This window comes from Erythrolamprus reginae, chromosome 7, assembly GCF_031021105.1.
Source record: "Erythrolamprus reginae isolate rEryReg1 chromosome 7, rEryReg1.hap1, whole genome shotgun sequence".
In the NCBI taxonomy this organism is placed as follows: domain Eukaryota; kingdom Metazoa; phylum Chordata; class Lepidosauria; order Squamata; family Dipsadidae; genus Erythrolamprus; species Erythrolamprus reginae.
The window spans coordinates 83,193,650-83,215,990 of NC_091956.1; the positions used below are offsets into that span (position 1 = coordinate 83,193,650).

Below are 22,341 nucleotides of genomic sequence, written 5' to 3' on the forward strand. Positions count from 1 at the left end.
TAGTCGGTGATGCTTAATTGCAGCTCCTATTTAATGTCTAAATCAGGGAAATTAAATTCAGTCTAATCAGCACTGTTAGAGGTCTTTTTGGCACTTCAAGGACAATTTAAGAAGCAACACAATTATCTAAACGACTACAAATGTGCCAGATTTAAAGTGCATCATAAAAATATATGTTTTATCTTTAACACTGGAATATATAGCTATCTAATGGCATTCCTGAAGACTTGCAGAATTAGTACAAAGTTTGAAATAAGGATTCACTTATAAAAATAGAATGGGCATGAGTGAATTTTTATCCTTTTGTTGTGTTTAGCTTATATCCAAAAAGAGAATTATTATTTTTTCTGCATGTTTTCAAAGTTCAATAGAGAACATGCAGAAAATAAAATAATTCTCTTTTTTGGGTATAAGCTATACAAAACAAAAGAATAATTCATACCAAAATACATTTAGGAGAACTTGTGCAATACTGGAAATAAGAAAATAAAATATTTACCAAGAAATCCTTAGTTCACTTTCATATCTAACATGAGAACGAAATACATTCATTTGTAATATATAATATTTAGAATCTTCTTTGCATAGCTATTGTAAGGATTACAATAAAATAATGTACTGAAGTCTTCAGAATATTCCAAAATACTATAGAAGTAGTAATTATTATTGTTATAAGTATTATTATTAAATCATACTTTAAAAAGTGATAATTATATACTGCAGAGTTAGAATGCTACCAACAGTTTTTAACAGAATTATAGCATTAACTTTATTCCCTATCCACCACTTAAAAGATAAAAAATGATATTAATTCCTCTACACCACCCTTTGATCATCTCTGTCTTTAAATTTCTATTTTCCGCCGGCCTTATAATTTAAAGGAAACAGTGCATTTAGATAAAAGACATTAGGAAATTTTGAACTCAAGCCAGGATAAAACTATATATAATAATTAACTAGTTTTTATCAAAACAATCAGTCAAGCGCTGAAGTAATTAAGATTCTGGTCTAATATCTTGTATCTAACTCAGAGCAGTTAGCTGGATAACAAATGAGAAGAGAAGCCGAAAAGACAGAGAAACTGATCATTAGGAGCTATCAGGATTTATTGTGACAAATCTAATGCACATGAATTGTTTTGGCATAAAAGCTTCCATGCCAAATCCTCCAGAAAGATACCTCCGTCCTCACTGCTAAAACTTTCACCCATCAATCAACCTTTTCATTGTCCTGCTCATTAAAAGAGGAACAGTTCTATCAACATGCAGAATAGAAACCCATTCTGCATGTTGGTAGAACATTATTTTATATTTTCAGTTAATGATGAAATAATTATAGAAAAGCTATAAGATAAGATAGTGTGGTAAGCTAAGCTTTAACTGAATTTATTAAACTCTACACCAACCAAAGTAGAAATTGGGACTCTAGCTAATTTATTAAATGTCCAAATGAATTGTCCCCATCAAAACTGCTTCCTTAACCACTTCTCCCCCCAAAATCAGTTCTCTTCTGGATAATTTCTGTTTAAGTCACAGACTGGTGGAGATATTTTCTGAACTAGAGGTTTCTAATTTTGTAAGGGTAGCAATTGAAACAGAAAAACAGAGTATTGCAGGCTGCTATGCTTTTTAAAATATACGGTGGCATTATTGTATGTATGTATGTATGTATGTATGTATGTATGTATGTATGTATGTATGTACGTACGTACTTACCTACTTGCTTACTTACCTATCTATCTATCTATCTATCTATCTATCTATCTATCTATCTATCTATCTATCTATCTCTATCTATCTATCTATCTATCTATCTATCTATCTATCTATCTATCTATCTATCTATCTATCTATCAAACACATGGTTGTGGTTAGCTCTGGCCCAGCTCCTGCCCCAAGGACTGTGGATGTGGGGGAGACATCCACATGCTGCAGGCCTGTTTTGCCCCCCCCCCCGGTGGAATCTGCTGATGAAGGCTCCTCTGACCAAGAAGACATGAGTGACAGGGAGAGGAGAGTGTGGCAGATAGCTCAGAAGGAGATCAATTATCTAGCTCCTCCTTGGATTCAGAACAAGAGTTAATGATACAGCCACACATGCGGAGAGCGATGCATAGGCAGCAACAACTGAGAGATCATTATCAAAGAAAATGAGGCCACCTGTGGTTGGGTGGGGCTGTGGTCATTAGTGAGGCTGCTATAAATAGCAGCCTGTGGGTTTGGCCTTTGTGGAGGATTATCTGATTGTTGTGTTTCGTGACTGCTTTACTGACTTTGACCTTTTGTGTGCTGATTTTTCCCCCCTTTGAAACTGAACCAGAGCAAAGTGTGTTTCACTTTGTGAAAGAAGAAGGACTGTGAATTGCCTCACAGCTGCAAGCTAAGTATCACAGAACTGATCAGGGACTTGTACAAATTACCAGTTTGTTTGGAGACAAGTGCTCTTTGCTATACCAAAAGAGGGCTTGGTTTAAGTGAATTTTCATTATAAAGAACATTGTTTTGAATTTTCAAACGTTTGTGTATGTGTCTGAAATTTGTACCTGTGAATTTTTGGGAGGATTCTACCAGAGAGCCAGACAGAACACACGTATAGTATTATAGTACATATTAACATAACATAACATAAGTAGAACGTAGTAATAGAAAGGATAATAAGACAGTAGGACAGGGACATTAGGTACAAAAGTGCACTTATGCATGCCCCTTACAGATAATACAAACAATAGCAATAGCATTTAGGCATACATACACGACCCCATCGTGCTTTATAGCACTCTCTAGGCAGTTTACAACATCAACATATTGCCTCCAACAATCTGAGTCCTCATTTTACTGACCTCAGAAGGATGAAAGGCTGAGTCAATCTTAAACTGTTTAGGATTGACCTTCAGGCTAGTGGCGGAGTTAGCCTGCAATACTGCATTCTAACACTGTGCCTCTAGGATTCCTAACAAGTGTATGTCACACAATACTGTCACAATATCTCCTCTAGATTTCTTGCTTCTTCCTCCTTTCCAACTCTGTTAATCTGTAATTATATCACCTTATATGGGAGAGGAAACCTTCTCATCAAGCACGAACTGAGTTCCTTTTTCCTTTTTTATTTTCATTCCTTTCATTTTTCATTTTTTAAAACTCGCTATAATGGCAACCTTAAAAATCAATGAACTGCTACCGAGAAAACAATTTTTTATTTCTGCATGCAAGAAAAACATATTGAACTCTGGAAAAAAAAAGATGGGTCAAACAGCTCAATAAATCGCTGCTGGTGGGAGTTGCACATTGGTGGTGGTGGTGGTGGTGGTGCATATTTTGAGTGACAGGGAGCCACTGGAGAGAGAGATGAAAGAGTCACATGTGACTCCAGAACCATGGGTTGCAGAGCCTTGGGCTAGCTCATGCCAGCAGAATAATAACAATGGCAAGCTGCTAAAACCCAAATGTCACAATTCAATATATATGGCAGCCTTTCAACTATAGAAAAGCAATGGAAAGGAAAGCCATAAATCATCCTTTCCCTTTCAGTCTACTGTTAATACTTCTGTATAATCCCCCCCACCCGCAACTGAAGTAGTTCTTTGAGTTGTGCTTAACTGAAATATTACAACAATAACAATTCAGCTACAAACAAATTCAAATTGGTTTAAAGTTGACATATTTTTTATTTTGGAAAAGAGGTTGACATATTTCTCATTTTAGAAACCTAGAAACATAGAAGACTGACGGCAGAAAAAGACCTCATGGTCCATCTAGTCTGCCCTTATACTATTTTCTGTATTTTATCTTAGGATGGATATATGTTTATCCCAGGCATGTTTAAATTCAGTTACTGTGGATTTACCAACCACGTCTGCTGGAAGTTTGTTCCAAGGATCTACTACTCTTTCAGTGAAATAATATTTTCTCACGTTGCTTTTGATCTTTCCCCCAACTAACCTCAGATTGTGTCCCCTTGTTCTTGTGTTCACTTTCCTATTAAAAACACTTCCCTCCTGGACCTTATTTAACCCTTTAACATATTTAAATGTTTCGATCATGTCCCCCCTTTTCCTTCTGTCCTCCAGACTATACAGATGGAGTTCATTCAGTCTTTCCTGATATGTTTTATGCTTAAGACCTTCCACCATTCTTGTAGCCCCTCTTTGGACCCGTTCAATTTTGTCAATATCTTTTTGTAGGTGAGGTCTCCAGAACTGAACACTTGGGCTAGCTCATGCCAGCAGAATAATAACAATGGCAAGCCGCTAAAACCCAAATGTCACAATTCAATATATATGGCAGCCCTTCAACTATAGAAAAGAAGTAAGGAAGAAAATATTTTTGGACCCAATCCAGTTGGACCAGAAGGGTGAGAAGTTGCTCCATTGCTAACCTTAAAGTAAACAATGAATGGATTTGAAAACTAAAATAGTCTCAGCTGAAAATTTGACTGAGAGAAGGCAATATACACAACATTAGATTGCAGAGCATTAGGTATGCCCATGTTACACCAACACTCCGCAGTCTGCATTGGTTGCCGATCAATTTCCGGTCACAATTCAAAGTGTTGGTTATGACCTATAAAGCCCTTCATGGCACCGGACCAGATGATCTCCGGGACCGCCTTCTGCCGCACAAATCCCAGCGACCAGTTAGGTCCCACAGAGTTGGCCTTCTCCAGGTCCTGTTGACTAAACAATGTCATCTGACGGGACCCAGGGGAAGAGCCTTCTCTGTGGCGGCCCAGCTCCCCCCAGAGATTACGATTGCCCCCACCCTCCTTGCCTTTCGTGAAATCCTTTAAACCCACCTCTGCCTGGGAAGGCCAAAAACACCCTCCCCCATTCCCCAGGGCTTCTCCAGAAGCCGAAATTGCCCTCCCACAGTCTCCAGGCGAGGCAAAAATCAGCTGGCCGTTCTGCACATGCATTTATTTATTTATTTATTAAATTTGTATGCCGCCCTTCTCCTTAGACTCAGGGCGGCTTACAAAATGTTAGCAACAGCACTTTTTGACAGAGCCAGCCTATTGCCCCCACAATCCGGGTCCTCATTTGACCCACCTCGGAAGGATAGAAGACTGAGTCAACCTTGAGCCGGCGATGAGATTTGAACCGCTGACCTACAGATCAACAGTCAGCTTCAGTGGCCTGCAGTACAGCACTCTACCTGCTGCGCCATGCAACGGCTTGTGTGCTGGCAAATACGGCTCCGAGTCTCACCTGTGGCACCCATGCCATAGGTTCGCCATCACTGTTCTAAAGGATGTCTCAGTGCATTGTTGCTTTGATCATAATGGCATATCTCATTATTTTCTTGCAGTTAAATTCCAAACCGTCCAAAATAAAAGCCTTGCCTTCAGTTAAGTGATTTTTGCCCATCTAATGTGTTTTTAATAGAAAAGTGAACACAAGAACAAGGGGACACAATCTGAAGTTAGTTGGGTGAAAGATCAAAAGCAACATGAGAAAATATTATTTTACTGAAAGAGTAGTAGATCCTTGGAACAAACTTCCAGCAGACGTGGTTGATAAATCCACAGTAACTGAATTTAAACATGCCTGGGATAAACACAGATCCATCCTAAGATAAAATACAGGAAATAGTATAAGGGCAGAGTAGATGGACCATGAGGTCTTTTTCTGCCGTCAGACTTCTATCATTAGTCATGAAAAATAATCGACACAGCCCACAATCAGCTGTAAGGTTACAGTGTATAATCTGAAATTTAGGAAAGATGAATGGGCACACATCCCAAATAGTTAAATTGCATTCTTAATGAATAATCTGATCTAATCAGATTATGTGGAAGAAGTTATGTCTTGATAAGGGAAACAAAAAAAAAGCTACAATCTCCCCATTTTTTCTCCCCTAAGCGTAAGTGGGGAAAACTACAAAAAACCAATCAACTGTAGGTAACAGAAAATCTATACATTGCCAACTAAGGCTGCAATAATTCAAGTATACCAACATTAAATTTTATAGAAGAAACATCTTTTCCCCCCCGAAATAAAATGGTTTCTTCACTTCTACAGGGATCAAATTATTCAGTTAAAGGGAAATGCATATTTAAGAAAAAAAACTCCAGCAGGTGATTTATGCAAAAGGCTGCTTTGTTCCCAGGAAAACCACGCGCATTACAAATGACACTGTCCAAATTCTTATCAACAGTGCTTTGTGAACCTGTTGCAGTCATTCTTCTTTGCTCAGTGATTGCTGCAGCAACAGAGGTGCTTTATCACAGGAATGAATTGCCCGCCATTCAGGCACGGTGAAAATGGCTTAGAAGGAATTTCGGTTCTCGGCTAAAATGCTGAACATGACGCCCGTATTCGCATGAAACTTTTAGCATGCATAATTGGCACAGGAGGATCTTGTTGGCTTGCTTTCTGTCCATCATGCATTTTCATTCAATTGTCCTGCGTCCTAAAATACGTGTTTGTTTGTTTGTTTGTTTGTTTGTCTATCTATCTATCTATCTATCTATCTATCTATCTATCTATCTATCTATCTATCATCTATCTATCTATCTATCTATCTATCATCTATCTATCTATCTATCTATCTATCTATCTATCTATCTATCTATCTATCTATCTATCTATCTATCTAGTTAGTCCGTCCAATACAAATGGAAAGTTAAGGAGAATAAAAACGTGTAGTAGTAAATATCAGGGAAGGGATAGAAGAAGAGATATGAGAATAGAATACATCAATGAAGAGTAGAGGAAGGATATATGGATGGAAGAAAAGATATATAAAATATAGGAGAGACAATTGGACAGGGGACGGAAGGCACACTAGTGCACTTATGCACGCCCCTTACTGACCTCTAAGGAATCTGGAGAGGTCAACCGTGGAAAGTCTAAGGGAAAAATGTTGGGGGTTAGGGGTTGACACTACTGAGTCTGGTAATGAGTTCCATGCTTCAACAACTCAGTTGCTAAAGTCATATTTTTTACAGTCAAGTTTGGAGCAGTTGATATTAAGTTTGAACCTGTTGCATGCTCTTGTGTTATTGCGGTTGAAGCTGAAGTAGTTGTTGACAGGCAGGACGTTGCAGCATATGATCTTGTGGGCAATACTTAGATCATGTTTAAGGCGTTGTAGTTCTAAGCTTTCTAGACCCAGGATTGTAAGTCTAGTTTCGTAGGGTCTTCTGTTTCAAGTGGTGGAATGAAGGGCTCTTCTGGTGAAGTATTGTGTTATGCGATTAATGCAGACGGTCTAATTAAAAGCAGTTCCCAATATTGAACATCAACATGAAATGGTGAGGCAGCCAATGACATGATAATGGACCCACTGGGAAAACCTCCATTATTTATTTATATAACATATATGATGAGTCTCACAACCATCCATTAAAAATAAGGATTAAAAATCAAACTACACCTATCCAAAGCTATGAAAATATTTAAGCTTTGTCTCCAAATTCTGTTCAGCTTTGGTAAATTTTGGTAAACATTTTTACCAGCTTTGGTAAAATTGGGGACCAATCTTTCTGAGACAACCCAAGAAAGGGATCTTGGGCTTTTGGTGGACAGCTCAATGAAGATGTCAAACCAGTGTGCAGCAGCAGTAAAAAAAAAAACACAAATTCCATACTTGGCATGATTAGTAAGGGAATCGAAAATAAACCGGTAATGTTATATTGCCTCTGTACAAATCGATGATGAAACCACACTTGGAGTACTGTGTACATATTTGGTCACCGCACCTCAAGAAGGATATAATGGAACTGGAAAAGGTGCAAAAAAGGGCAACAAAAATGATCAAGGAAATGTAGCCCCTCCCTTATGAAACCAGGTTGCAACACCTTGGTCTCTTCAGCCTTGAAAGACGGAGTTTTAGGGTTGAGTTGATCGAAGGGTATAAAATCATGCATGGGATAGAAATTATTTTCTCTATCACACAGTACTAGGACGAGGGGGCACTCCCTAAAGCTCATAGGTAAGAAAGCGAGGACAAATCAACAGAAATATTTATTCCCCCAGAGGGTCGTTGGTTTATGGAATTCACTTCCAGAAGAGGTCATGACAGCTGTCAGCCTTGATAGCTTCAAGGAAGGATTAGACAGATTCATGAATGCCAAGTGTATCAATCATCCCTAAATAAAACCTGTGTGCTAGATATTCTGAAGAGGCAGGGGGAATAATGGGAGGAATATTAGACATAAACAACAAGAGACAGCAGCAATAGCAATAGCACTTAGACTTATATACCACTTCCCAGCCATCTCTAAAATGGTTTACAGAAACACTTTATGGCCCTCAACAATCTGGCCCCTCATTTTGCCAACTTTAGAAAGATGGAAGGCTGAGTCAACCTTGATGATGGACTGGGTTGAATGTGTATGATTGTGTAGTGGGTGGTTTTAGAACACTGGTTATGTTATTAATGTTTTAAAATTGATTTTTAAATTTTATTTTTAGATTTGTAATGTATTGTGTTATTGTTGTGTTGTGAGCCGCCCCGAGTCTTCGGAGAGGGGCGGCATACAAATCTAATAAATTATTATTATTATTATTATTATTATTATTATTATTATTATTATTATTATTATGTCAATACAACACAGAAAATGAGATCACTATGCTGGATTTCGTATTTCATCACCAGTCGGGCACTTCCCAAGCACCTAGGACTGCGTGATGTAGCGGTGAATTATGTTTGCCGATCCCAGTAAAGCGGCCTTTTGCAATTGACAGATGGAGATTTTGTCAATTCCGATGGTTTTCAAATGTCCGCTGAGATCCTTTGGCACTGCGCTCAGCGTGCCAAGTACCACTGGGACCACTTTCACTGGCTTATGCCAGAGTCATTGCAGCTCGATTTTTAGATCTTTGTATTTCACTAATTTCTCTAGCTGCTTCTCCTCAATTCTGCTGTCCCCTGGGATTGCGATGTCGATGATCCATACTTTCTTTTTCTCCAAGATCAGGATGTCTGGTGTGTTATGCTTCAGAATTCAGTCAGTCGGAAGTCCCACAGTAGTTTTGCTTGCTCATTTTCGACCACTTTTTCCGGCTTATGATCCCACCAGTTCTTTGCCACTGGTAGATGGTAGTTCCAGCACAGGTTCCAGTGGATCATCTGTGCCACAGCATCATGTCTATGCTTGTAGTCAGTCTGTGCGATCTTTTTGCAGCAGCTGAGTATGTGATCGATTGTTTCATCTGTTTCTTTACAGAGTCTGCACTTTGGATCGTCTGTTGATTTTTCAATTCTGGCTTTGACAGCATTTGTTCTAATGGCCTGTTCTTGTGCCGCCAGTATTAGTCCTTCTTTCTCCTTTTTGAGTGCTTCACTTGTAAACCATGACCAGGTCTTTTCTTTATCCACTTTGCCTGATGATGATGACGATGACGATGACGATGACTATTATTATTATTATTATTATTATTATTATTATTATTATTATTATTATTATTATCATTATCGAGCCAGTCAGGATCAAACTGCTGACAGTCAGCAGAGCTATCCTCCTATACTGCAATACTGCATTTTATACTGCACCACCAAGGCTCTATTTGGAAGGAAATCAGTCAAATATGAGCTTATCTCATAAATGGCAACTCAGTCCAGGTGGCAGGAAACCTGGGGAAATTCATTCAAGACACACGGATGTACTGTGCTGTAAACAAGTTTTTGTGCTGTCCAAGGTCCTGTATTTATCTGTAATACTAGCACTGAAAACAGCTTACTAACATCTGTGCAATTCTCATTTACTTCAGTTTTCTTATAATGCAGCTGTCACCCCCCAAATTGTATGCTAGACAAATCTGCTGGGAGTTTACTTAACGTAGGTGCTTAACTGTACTGTTTATTTACCTTTGAGGCTTCTAGTGGTGTAGTTATCATAATGCCAGTTGACACATAAAACTTTGTGTAACCAGGGTGTTTAATTCTTAGAGAATCCGAGTGTGTTTCTACCGCAGGAAGATTCTTTTTCGCGAAACTAAGTCAACTGAGGTCTTTATGAATCACTGTAAAAGCTTCCTATAATTTTTGAAGTAGTATATACATACATTTTAAACCTACTATTTTCACACTTAACTAGGAAGTTGGATGAGAAAGAAATCCCTGGACAATTTTGTGAAAACAGATTCCTTGTTGCAAGGAAATATTGCTTAAAAACATGGTGATTTTCCTTCCCTTTGCAATTCATGTTCACTTATTCATTTGCAATATATTTATGCCACACTTTGACTGGAGGCTATTCTGTGTTAAAGATATCATTTGATAGAGGATGCTGTTTATTCTTGCCATTGCCGCTATTTGATCATTACTGGGGGTTTTTTATTGCCGTTTTATTCATTGCTGTTTTGACTGTATTGCTGTTTTTTTATTTAGTGCTTTGCATTATTTTTTAAAACATATTTTGTCAAATATTGCAGTTTTATATTTCTGGGATGGAAGTGGTCTTGGGAAGGCTTGGCTCTCTAAAATAACGTGCAAATGATTTAAATAGATAAAATGCACATATCCGCTGTGCTTGTGTACAGAACAGATGGTGTGCGAAACCCCAGCAGTCAGCATTATTCTTAACATAACATAAAGTTCCCATCGCTCAAAATAAGAATACCCTTCTGGCTGTCCAAAACAGCTTCTTTACAATCAAATCCAGGGACAAACACACACACACGAACAGAGAGAGAGGGGCGGGGAGGAAGAGAGAGAGAGAGAATGTTATATTTCTCTAACCAAGTACAGTGATACCTTGTCTTACAAACTTAATTGATTCCGGGACGAGGTTCTTCAGGTGAAAGGTTTGTAAGACAGAACAATGTTTCCCATAGGAATCAATGGAAAAGCGATTAATGCGTGCAAGCCCAAAATTCACCCCTTTTACCAGCCGGAGCGCCCGTTTTTGCGCTGCTGGGAGTTCCCTTCCATAGGAAACCCCACCTCCGGACTTCTGTGTTTTTGCGATGCTGCAGGGGTATCCCAGCAGGGGAATCCCAGCATCGCAAAAATGAGCGCTTCGCTGGCAACGGAAGTCCGGAGGTGGAGTTTCCCAGCGAAGGGAGCATTGGTGAAATCGCAGCATTGCAAAAACAGCGAAGTCCTCGAATCCCCACCTCCGGACCTCTGTGCTTTTGCGATGCTGCGATTTCACTGAGGCTCAGTCGGGAGGTGCAAAAGGAGGTGGGGAATCCCACGAGGAGATTCCAGGGGCGGAGCTTTGACGTCACTGAGACGTCCTTCCTGGCCGGCTGAAACAGGGACTCCAGGAAGGACATCTCAGTGACGTCAAAGCTCCGCCCCTGGAATCCCCTTGTGGGATTCCCCACCTCCTTTTGCGCCTCCCAACCGGCCAACAGCTCCCTGGCTGTTCTGGGAAGTACCGCCGCCCAGCTGTCACCTTCAGAAACAGCCAGGGCGCTTCTTGGTGGTCTCCCGAACGCCGAACCCGGAAGTTCTACAAAAGTTTGAGTTCGGGTTCAGGGGAGCGCTGGGAAGCGCCCTGGCTGTTCCGAAAGGTGACAGCTCGGCGGCGGTGCTTCTCGACGGTCTCCCAAGCACCGAACCCAGAAGTTCGGCAAAAGTTCGGGGTTCGGGTGCCAAACCCGAACTTTTTTAAAAATTCAGGTGCCGAACCCAAACCCGAACTTCGTTGGGTTCGCCCAACACTAATCTTTAGTTATTAGTATTCCAAGGTCCCTGACCTTCCCAAGCTCCAAGAAAGCCTCTGGAGCTTTCTGTATTATTATGTTAAGAAGTGTGCAATCTCTATCTTTGTTTTAATTTGGAATGATACATCCCACAATTATTTACCAGTGGCCATTCTAGCTGGTGCATTATATTGCCTTTTCTATTTTATATCATTGTGGGAAATCAAGTTAGTGATTCTAAGCCACTCAGTATTTAAGCAATTATGGGGGGGGGGATTGTTTTAAGAACCCCCTTCCTCCTTTAGAGGAAATATATAATGTTAAAGAAATTACAGTTGCTATAAACTTGTAGGGATAGGATAAAAGGAGAACAAATCTACTCCCAGAATGGAATGCTAATATATGGAGACATTTAAACGTTTTCGGCAAGAAAATTATTTTCAAGCAATTTAGTCACAATTTATTGAGCTGTTTTTCTATGATACAGTTGCATGTCAGTTTCCCTTTAATTTTTAAATTTACAAACCATAACATAATTCCTGAGTGGGGTAATAAAACTAAAATCAGTAAATAAATGATGGTCGCAATAATTATCATCTCAATTATAAATATGGTTTATTGTATGTCAAGTATATAGAAACGGAGTCTTGTAATTTTGCTATTTTTCCTCTTAGTTTTTACTTTAAATCAAATAGCTAGCCAATGTTAACAGTATTCCAAAATCTTAAGGGACTGCTACAAAGGAGAGGAGGTCAACCTATTCTCTAGAGCAGTGGCAACTTGAAGATATTTGGACTTCAACTCCCAACTCCGCATTAATCACTTTTCCATTGATTGCTATGCGAATGCTGGCTGGGGAATTCTGGGAGTTGAAGTCCAGATATCTCCAAGATGCCAAGGTTGGGAAACACTGCTCTAAAACAGTGGTTTTTCAACCAGGGTGCTTTGTCATTGTGTGGCCACGGCGAGTAGTTGAAGCTGCTACTCCTCCCCGTGGTCCCGATTTCTAATCCTGGTCAGGACCGGAGGTAAATGTTGCCACCCCTAGATGAAGCCTCAGCCTCAGCTGGTTATGTCTATCCTGATGGTGTATATAGATATTTGACCTTTTTCTTCTTATAAGAGGCCCCCGCAGAGGGTGATATACAATGCATCACAATGTGTTAGAGTGTCATTTTGGTGGGTGGTGTAACCCAGGGTTGTGTGAATGTAAAAAATGTGCCACGGCTCAAGAAAGGTTGAAAATCACTGCTCCAAAGCACCTGAAGGCAAGATAAAAAGCAATGGATGGAAACTAATCAAGGAGAGAAGCATCCTAGAACTAAGTAGAAATTATCTGACAGATTAGAACAATCAATCGGTGGAATGTTCTACTTCTAGAAGATGTGGGGACTCCAGCACTGGAGGTTGTTAAATAGAGATTGGATAGACATTTGTCTGAAATGGTATAGGGCCGTGATGGCGAACCTATGGCCACAGGTGGCACGCAGAGCAATATCTATTAGCATGTGAACCGTTACCCTAGCTCAGCTCCAGCATGTGTGGGAGTGCAATTTTGTTCTCCAGAGGGTCTCCAGAGTGGCGGAGGGAGCATTTTATTTTTATTTATTCATTTATTTTGTCCAATACACAATAATGCAATAATGCACAATGAAGGTTATAGAGGATATAGTAGAGAAGAAATATGAGATGTAGGAGAGACTATAGGACAGGGGACGGAAGGCACTCTAGTGCGCTTATGCACGCCCCTTACTGACCTCTTAGGAATCTGGAGAGGTCAACCGTGGATAGTCTAAGGGTAAAATGTTGGGGGTTAGGGGATGACAATATGGAGTCCGCTAATGAGTTCCACGCTTCGACAACCCGATTACTAAAGTCATATTTTTTACAGTCAAGTTTGGAATGGTTAATATTAAGCTTGAATCTGCTGTGTGCTCTTGTGTTGTCGTGGTTGAAGCTGAAGTAGTCGCCGACAGGCAGGACGTTGCAGCATATGATCTTGTGGGCAATACTTAGATCTTGTTTAAGGCGTCTTAGTTCTAAGCTTTCAAGGCCCAGGATTGTAGGTCTAGTTTCGTAGGGTCTTCTGTCTCGAGTGGAGGGGTTAAGGGCTCTTCTGGTGAAGTATCTTTGGACATTTTCAAGGGTGTTAATGTCTGAGATGTGGTATGGGTTCCAAACGGATGAGCTCTATTCAAGGATGGGTCTGGCGAAAGTTTTGTAAGCTCTGGTAGGTAGTATGAGATTTCCAAAGCAGAAGCTACGTAGGATTAGATTAACAACTCTTGAAGCCTTCTTAGCCTTTGTTCATTCTGAGCCTTAGTTTTTCTCACTTCATCTTTACAGGCTATTTGCTGATATTCTGCCTTAGTTATTTCCCCCTGTTTCCCCTTTTTATACTTGTCCTTTTTGTATTTCAGTTTGTCAGAGAGTTCTTTATGCAGCCATTCTGGTTTATTTTAGAGGTTGCCACAAAGAAGGAGGCGTCAAGCTATTCTCCAAAGCAAGTTAAGGCAGAAAAGGAAGCAATGGATGGAAACTAATCAAGGAGAAAATAACCTACAACTAAGCAAAACATTCCTGACAATGTAAACAACTAATCAGAAGATTGACTTGTTTTTAGAAGTTGTGAATGCTGCAGCACCGGGGGTTTTTAAGAAGAGATTGGACAAACATTTATGTGGAATGGTATAGGATTTCTTGCCTGAGCAGGGGTTGGACTAGAAGACCTCCAGGGTCCCTTCCTACTCTATCATTCTATTATTCACTTGAGAAGTCTGGGGGGGAAAAACAGCAGTTTCTACTCAATAAAACTTAACAGTGTTAATTTCTGCTGTTAGGGGAAGTCTTGACCATCTTAGGCCTGTATACCATGTTCATATAATAATTTAGATTATGGATGTACAAATCATTCACAAGATGATCATGGAAGCTGAAAATGTAGCACTTGTTTTCAAGTCATTAAAGCAGCTGGTACACTAAAATTGCTCCTGGATGACTCTTTAGGCAAGTATGCGAATAACCACTTCATTTCTCATTTCCTCCACGGTGGGTTCGTTTTATTCCGCATACCATTATGTTACCAAGAAACTGCCTCTTATTAGAAAGATAATAGTTGGGTTAGCAACACGGTGCTAATGGAACCCATGTACCTGCTGAGAACGTTTTTTTTTTAAAAAAAAATTCCAAATCTCACGAGATGACACTAAAGAATTCTTCAATTATTTTGATGTGCTCTTACAGAAGATGCTCAGGACATTTTAGCAGGTGAAGGTGAAATTACCCAGAGACAAAGCAGAATCAGAAAAATCGGTAAAATTTAAAGTTTCCTTCCTCCCATATTGTGATGATCTATAGCCGTGATGGCGAACTTATGGCAGGATTAGGTCCCACAGAATTATTTGTAAAAATAATAAAGGGAGGGTGCAAATAAATTGGAAATAGATGATGTCCTATCTCTCCCCTTCTGTTGACATCTCCAGACTATAACTCAATCCTTTCAACACTTCAAAGTAGGCTCCACAGCCATTTGCACCACTCAGGTGGCCCTGATGAAATAGATAAACCTGCAAGAAGCCTCAACGACTCACTAAAAGGCTGCAAATGAACAGCTGTTTTCAAGGAGTATAATAGAATTAGAATAGAGTAGAATAGAGTAGAGTAGAGTGGAGTGGAGTGGAGTGGAGTGGAGTGGAATGGAATAGAATAGAATAGAATTCTTTATTGGCCATGTGTGATTGCAGACACAAGGAATTTGTGTTTGGTGCATATGCTCTCAGTGTACATAATAGAAACTATGCATGTCAAAAATCATGTGGTACCACACTTATTTATTGTCATGGGCCCTTCATGGCATCGGACCAGAATATCTCCAGGACCGCCTTCTGCCGCACGAATCCCAGCGACCGGTTAGAGTTGGCCTTCTCCGGGTCCCGTCGACTAAACAATGTCATTTGGCGGGACCTAGGAGAAGAGCCTTCTCTGTGGCGGCTCCGACCCTTGGAACCAGCTCCCCCCATATATCAGAGTTGTCCCCACCCTCCTTGCCTTTCGCAAGCTCCTCAAAACCCACCTCTGTCGTCAGGCATGGGGGAATTGAAATTTCCCTTCCCCCTAGGCTTATAGAATTTATACATGGTATGCTTGTTTGTATGACTGGTTCTTTAAATTGTGTTTTTTTAGATTATTTTTAATATTAGATTTGTTTACGTTGTTTTTTTTATTGTTGTTTGCCGCCCCGAGTCTTCGGAGAGGGGCGGCATACAAATCTAATAAATACAAATACAAATACAAATAAGCTATGAGGAAATAATCAATACTAATAAAAATCGTAAGGATACAAGCAACAAGTGACCGTCATAGTCACAAGTTGGAGGAAATGGGTGATAGGAAAGGGATAAATCCTTCCATTCCCCACCACCCAGTCAAAGCTGAAGAAGCCTTTTTTTGATGACCAACAAAACATCTTCAAAGAAAAAGCACCTTTGGGTCAACCATGACCTGGATGACTGAGAATCTCCATAGACAAAACATCGAAGCTCAGAAACCACCATAGAATTTACAAGCTCCAGTTTGTAACTGCCTCGATAGTGAAAACAGAAAATACACTCCCTTGGAATAGAGATGTAAGGTGAGTAAATTATGTGGAGGACCAAACACACTTCTACCATTCCACAATCACAGTTCGGATGCTGCATAATTCTGCCATGTGTCCAGGCCATTTACTTATTTTAGACTGCTTAGAATGTAGCGCATAGCTGCACTGAGCTCTCCTTTAAAATTGATGCTCTGGTTTTATGAGATGTCATTTGTTTTCCATATCCATCACATTTTAAGTTTCGTTTCAAATGTGTAATCAATTCATGGACGGGCTTATCTGTGGAGGCGAAGTGAGTTTGCAAAATCATTTTTCTGCTGAACCCTCTAATTAGGACTTATACGGAAATAATAACTTCGTTTGAAAAGCTGCTATTTTCTTTGTTGGAATGAGAATTCTAAATGGACTGCTGGCTCCTACCAATGAGGAATAATAGGGCCTGTCCATCTCCTCCCGCCACTAGTTTAATAAATCAAATGAATAGGGTCAGTTGCATTCAAAAAGAATTTGGGCTATTTTACAAAGAGAAGAAAATTCAAATAACTCCTTGCCCTGCTGAAATACATAATTCCAAATATAAATTATTCTCCATCATTCCTCTAATGAAAGGCAATCATTGATAGCAAAGATAAAAGTCAAATGCAATTTCAGTGTGTTGAACTTAAAACCTTTGACATTGATAAATGGATATGTAAATGAGCACAGTGCCTCTGCTCAATGTTAGATTTTCGGATTAGCATGATATTTATCTCGACTCCAGCCCAGTTTTGTTGTAGTGAAATTTATTATAAATTTCAGAAAGTTATTTTCCTCTAGCGAGTAAGTATATTGGAAGGCATGATTTCAATAACACGAGCTAAGTATTTCCTTTTAAATGGACACATTAAATAATGTGGGGGAAAGGGTTGCATTTTAATAAACGATCCCTAAATATAATTCATATTATTATTAAAATGCATAGTTCAATCAAACATATCTGTATTCTCGCTCCTTATTTCCTACCAGTTCATCAATGTCTAGTCCCATGTGTTTAATATTTGGTTGAGAGAATGCCAGGTTCTGTGGCTCATCTGAAACATAGTTAGGATTCTCTGCGTGTGTGTGTGGGGAGGGGAACACTTGAAAGAAATCAACAACAAACTATTAGGTATCCTGCCTACCAAATTCCATGAACATGTACAGTGATACCTCATCTTACAAACGCCTCGTCATACAAACTTTTCGAGATACAAACCCGGGGTTTAAGATTTTTTTGCCTATTCTTACAAACTATTTTCACCTTACAAACCCACCGTGGCCGCTGGGATGCCCCACCTTCGGACTTCCGTTGCCAGCGAAGCACCCGTTTTTGCGCTGCTGGGGTTCCCCTGAGGCTCTCCTCCAGCGAGGGGAGCCTCAGTGAAATCACAGCATCGCAAAAACACAGAGGTCCGGAGGTGGCGTTTCGAGGACTTCGGTGTTTTTGCGATGCTGCAATTTCGCTGAGGTTCCCCTCGCTGGGAAACCCCATCTCCAGACTTCCGTTGCCAGCGAAGCGCCCGTTTTTGCGATGCTGGGATTCCCCTGCAGCATCGCAAAAACCCGGAAGTCCAGAGGTGGGGTTTCCCATGGGGGGAAGCCTCGGGGGAATCCCAGCAGCACAAAAACGGGCGCTTTGACTGGCAAAAGGGGGGAATTTTGGGCTTGCACGCATTAATCACTTTTCCATTGATTCCTATGGGAAACATTGTTTCGTCTTAGCAACTTTTTACCTTAAGAACCTCGTCCCGGAACCAATTAAGTTTGTAAGACAAGGTATCACTGTACAGTATATCTATTTGATGACTAGGAGCAGATGTTGATTTGAAGAAAGTCTTTTGATTTAAACAAGACAGAATAGAACAGAGGGAAACCTCTGGAATAACAGATGAATAACAATAATAATTTTAAATATTAAAAATGAGAAAAAATATACTTTTTCAGGGGTGGGTTTTACTTATGACATAAGCAGAGAGGGAGACCAAGACAATGCAAGAACATGGAGTTTAAAATTCATGTCCCGCAACAATTTTCTTCCAACTTTCATTATTGTTTTAAGTTCTTGCCCTTCAAGATTCCTATGCATAATACATGGGGTGTCCTAAAACGCTCTTTCCCATTTCCTTATCACCCAGCATCCTTTTATGGAAGTTGGCAAGAGGCAAGGTAAGTCAAAGGCAATCTTGCATCAGTTATATCAACATCACAAATGCCCTTTTAATGTCAATTTTTTTAAAAAGAAAAGAAAAAGAAGCTGTGGTCAGTTCCACGTGGTTTCTTTCTTTTTTTTTGTCTTGCAAAGAATAGAAGGGGCTCAAGAGAACATATCAGTATTAGTCCTAAGTAAAAATTATTGTAATTATTTAGCTAAGCTTTTTTCAAAGGAATTACCAAGCAAAGCCACCAAAGTCGATGTAAGTGGTGTTTTTTTTTAAAAAAAACCTTGTGTTTCTTTTTAAAGACTAAGGATTACATGAAATGCTAAATGCTTAGAGAATAAAGTAATTTAGAGGAAAACTTCCAAGTTTTTAAGGCTGTTGTGCTTAATAGCATTACCTCCATCGGACAACAGCAATTTACCCTTTTATGCAGAGACCAGAGACAGTAAATACTCACCGTATTCGTTGTCATAGAAAATAATAAATTTCTGCCAGGCATATTCGGTGACCACTCTCAAGATGACATCATTAATGTAGACAGGCGGGCGGACAAATAGTGTGTAATCGTCGTTCCTGTTACTCCTTGTAGTGCCGCAGCCACTCCTTGGGGTCCCAGCTGTTGACCGCTGGATGAAGAGGTGAGGGATGTGCATGGCATCGGCCAGAGACTGGAGGGAACCTGCCGACGTACAGCCAATGGAGCTGACCAGAGCTAGGATCCCATGGTTCATGAGTTCGCAAGCTGCAAAATAAAAGCCAAAGGGGAGGAAAAAAATAAAGCAAATGAGAGTCAAGATTTATTTTATCTATTTATTTTGTCCAATACACAATAATATACGGGCTACCAGAATGGTGGAAGGTCTTAAGCATAAAACGTATCAGGAAAGACTTAATGAACTCAGTCTGTATAGTCTGGAGGACAGAAGGAAAAGGGGGGACATGATGGAAACATTTAAATATGTCAAAGGATTAAATAAGGTTCAGGAGGGAAGTGTTTTTAATAGGAAAGTGAACACAAGAACAAGGGGACACAATCTGAAGTTAGTTGGGGGAAAGATCAAAAGCAACATGAGAAAACATTATTTTACTGAAAGAGTAGTAGATGCTTGGAACAAACTTCCAGCAGACGTGGTCGGTAAATCCACAGTAACTGAATTTAAACATGCCTGGGATAAACATATATCCATCCTAAGATAAAACACAGGAAATAGTATAAGGGCAGACTAGATGGACCATGAGGTCTTTTTCTGCCATCAGTTTTCTATGTTTCTATGTTTCTATGTAATACACAATGAAGGATATAGTAGAGAAGATATAGGAGATATAGGAGAGACTATAGGACAGAGGATGGAAGGCACTCTAGTGCACTTATGTACGCCCCTTGCTGACCTCTTAGGAATCTGGATAGGTCAACCGTGGATAGTCTAAGGGTTAAATGTTGGGGGTTAGGGGTTGACACTACAGAGTCCGGTAATGAGTTCCACGCTTCGACAACCTGATTACTTGTATTCTCGTTTTACTTAATGGACCCCTTCCCTATTTATTGTTAATAAAGATTATATTTTTATTAAAAAGGGGGAGGGGGGAGAGAAAAGGAGAAGTCACTTGAAGGGAACCAGGTTCCTTGCTTCCAGTGGCGGGATTTTGTCACATCCTATCTATTTATTTATTTTATTTATTTATTTTGTCCAATACACAATACACATTGAAGAGAATAGACAACTAGTAATATATATAAAGAAAAGGATAGAAGAAAAGATATAAAAATAGAGGAGAAGATATATGAAAGGAAGAAAAGATATATGGGATATAGGAGAGACAATTGGACAGGGGACGGAAGGCACACTGGTGCACTTATGAATGCCCCTTACTGACCTCTTAGGAACCTGGAGAGGTCAATCGTGGATAGTCTAAGGGAAAAATGTTGGGGGTTAGGGGTTGACACTACTGAGTCCGGTAAAGCGCTCCACGCTTCGACAACTCGATTGCTGAAGTCATATTTTTTACAGTCGAGATGACAAGTGAAACGTAAGAGACATTCTTTTTTTTTTAACCTTTAAAAAAAAAAGGCAAATATCCCACTAACACAAAATAGTGAGAGTTGACATGCAACAGATTCGCTTGAGCAAGGCAAGGCTCCAGAGTTTCCATAAATTTGATGTATCTTGTCCTCTTTGAAAAGAAGGCTTGTTTTAAAATCAGCATGGTGCCATAAAAGCCAAGAGGTTTTGCCCATCCATTTCAAACTGCCAAACATATTACTGTTAATGAGAGCTACTTGGTGCCTATCCTTTACAGGCTGAAAACGTGAGAGAGGCAGAGAGAGAGGAACTTCCATAAATATTATCTTTGGAGGACTCTGGATAGACATTAGTAATAGAACCGCGTATTAAATTAAACCGAGTTACAGGAGAGATAAATGCAGCTCAAAGTCATCACGTCAGCTCTGGAGCTATTTTGCTATTTTGTATTATATCTGGAGATATTTTTGAAAGAATAACGGCTCATAGTGGAATGTAATATATGCATCTTCATCAAGAAAGAAACCAAAACTTAAATTACTTTGGTTCAATAAATAAAACCTTAAAACAATAATAACAACCAACGAAAGGCAGCGTATTCCAGCCACACTACATTTCCCCCCCATAGAGGGCCATTCAAATGCTTCAGGTATAATTCCATTTTTAAAAAGAATTGGGTATGATAGCCAGCGAAATTGGCCCGCGAGGAATGGTTTGGACATCCGTACATTTGTATTGCGTTAAGTGGTACTGCAGATCTATAAGTCACAACCTTGTGCTTTTCTCATTGGTGAAGGAGTGGGAGAACAGGGGAAATGTTCTTGTAGGATGGCAGAGTCAACACGAATAAGACAGAAAAAACTTTAAAAACCAATAAAGGCTAGATTCCTAATTTCTATCATGAAATCTTTCTTCATGTATGGCAGTAGATTACAACATATTGTCTGTGGCGTTCCAAGAATTAATCCCTGGGCACCTCCAATTTTCAGAATCTATGTACTGAAAAATGTCTGTGGATAACCAGGGAATGATTAAAACTTGGAAAATGAGCCCCCCGTCAGTCAACATTAATAATAATAATAATAATAATAATAATAATAATAATAATAATAATAATAATAATTTAAGCAAAACTACTGTGGGACTTCCGACTTCAGACTGACCGAATCCTGAAGCATAACACACCAGACATTATGATCGTGGAGAAAAAGAAAGTATGGATCATCGACATCGCAATCCCAGGGGACAGCAGAATTGAGGAGAAGCAGCTAGAGAAATTAGTCAAATACGAAGATCTAAAAATCGAGCTGCAACGACTCTGGCATAAGCCCATGAAAGTGGTCCCAGTGGTACTTGGCACGCTGGGCGCAGGGCCAAAGGATCTCAGCAGACATTTGAAAACCATCGGAATTGACAAAATCTCCATCTGTCAATTGCAAAAGGCCGATTTACTGGGATCGGCAAACATAATTTGCCGCTACATCACACAGTCCACAGCGCCCGACTGGTGATGAAATACGAAATTCAGCATAGTGATCTCATTTGCTGTGTTGTACTGACATAATAATAATAATAATAATAATAATAATAATAATAATAATAATAATAATTTATTTTATGAACTATAATTAAGTCAGAACGGAGACGACGGAGTTGTAAGTTGTCTAAACCAAGAATTTCAACTCTGGCGGAGTAAGGTATTTTGTTGTGAGAAGAGAAGTGAAGGACACTCCTTGGGAAATATTTCTGGACTCTCTCAATTGTGTTGATGTCAGATATGCAATGTGGGTTCCATACAGGTGAGCTGTATTCTAGGATTGGTCTGACAAATGTTTTGTAAGCTCTTGTTAGCAGTTCAAAATTACCAGAGAAGAAACTGCGAAGGATTAGGTTAACAATTCTTAAAGCCTTTTTGGCAATGTTGTTGCAGTGGGCTCTAGGACTTAGGTC

At 39.7% G+C, this 22,341-nt stretch overlaps 1 protein-coding gene across 1 annotated transcript in view; it reads right to left on the bottom strand.

Moving 5' to 3' along the window:
- Positions 1-22,341, bottom strand: part of GRID2 (glutamate ionotropic receptor delta type subunit 2) — a 616,736-nt gene that overhangs the window by 355,999 nt on the left and 238,396 nt on the right. Inside the window, exon 2 of the mRNA XM_070756691.1 lies at positions 18,828-19,112. Coding sequence (XP_070612792.1) covers positions 18,828-19,112 — 285 coding nt within the window. The remainder of the gene's footprint in view (positions 1-18,827; positions 19,113-22,341) is intronic.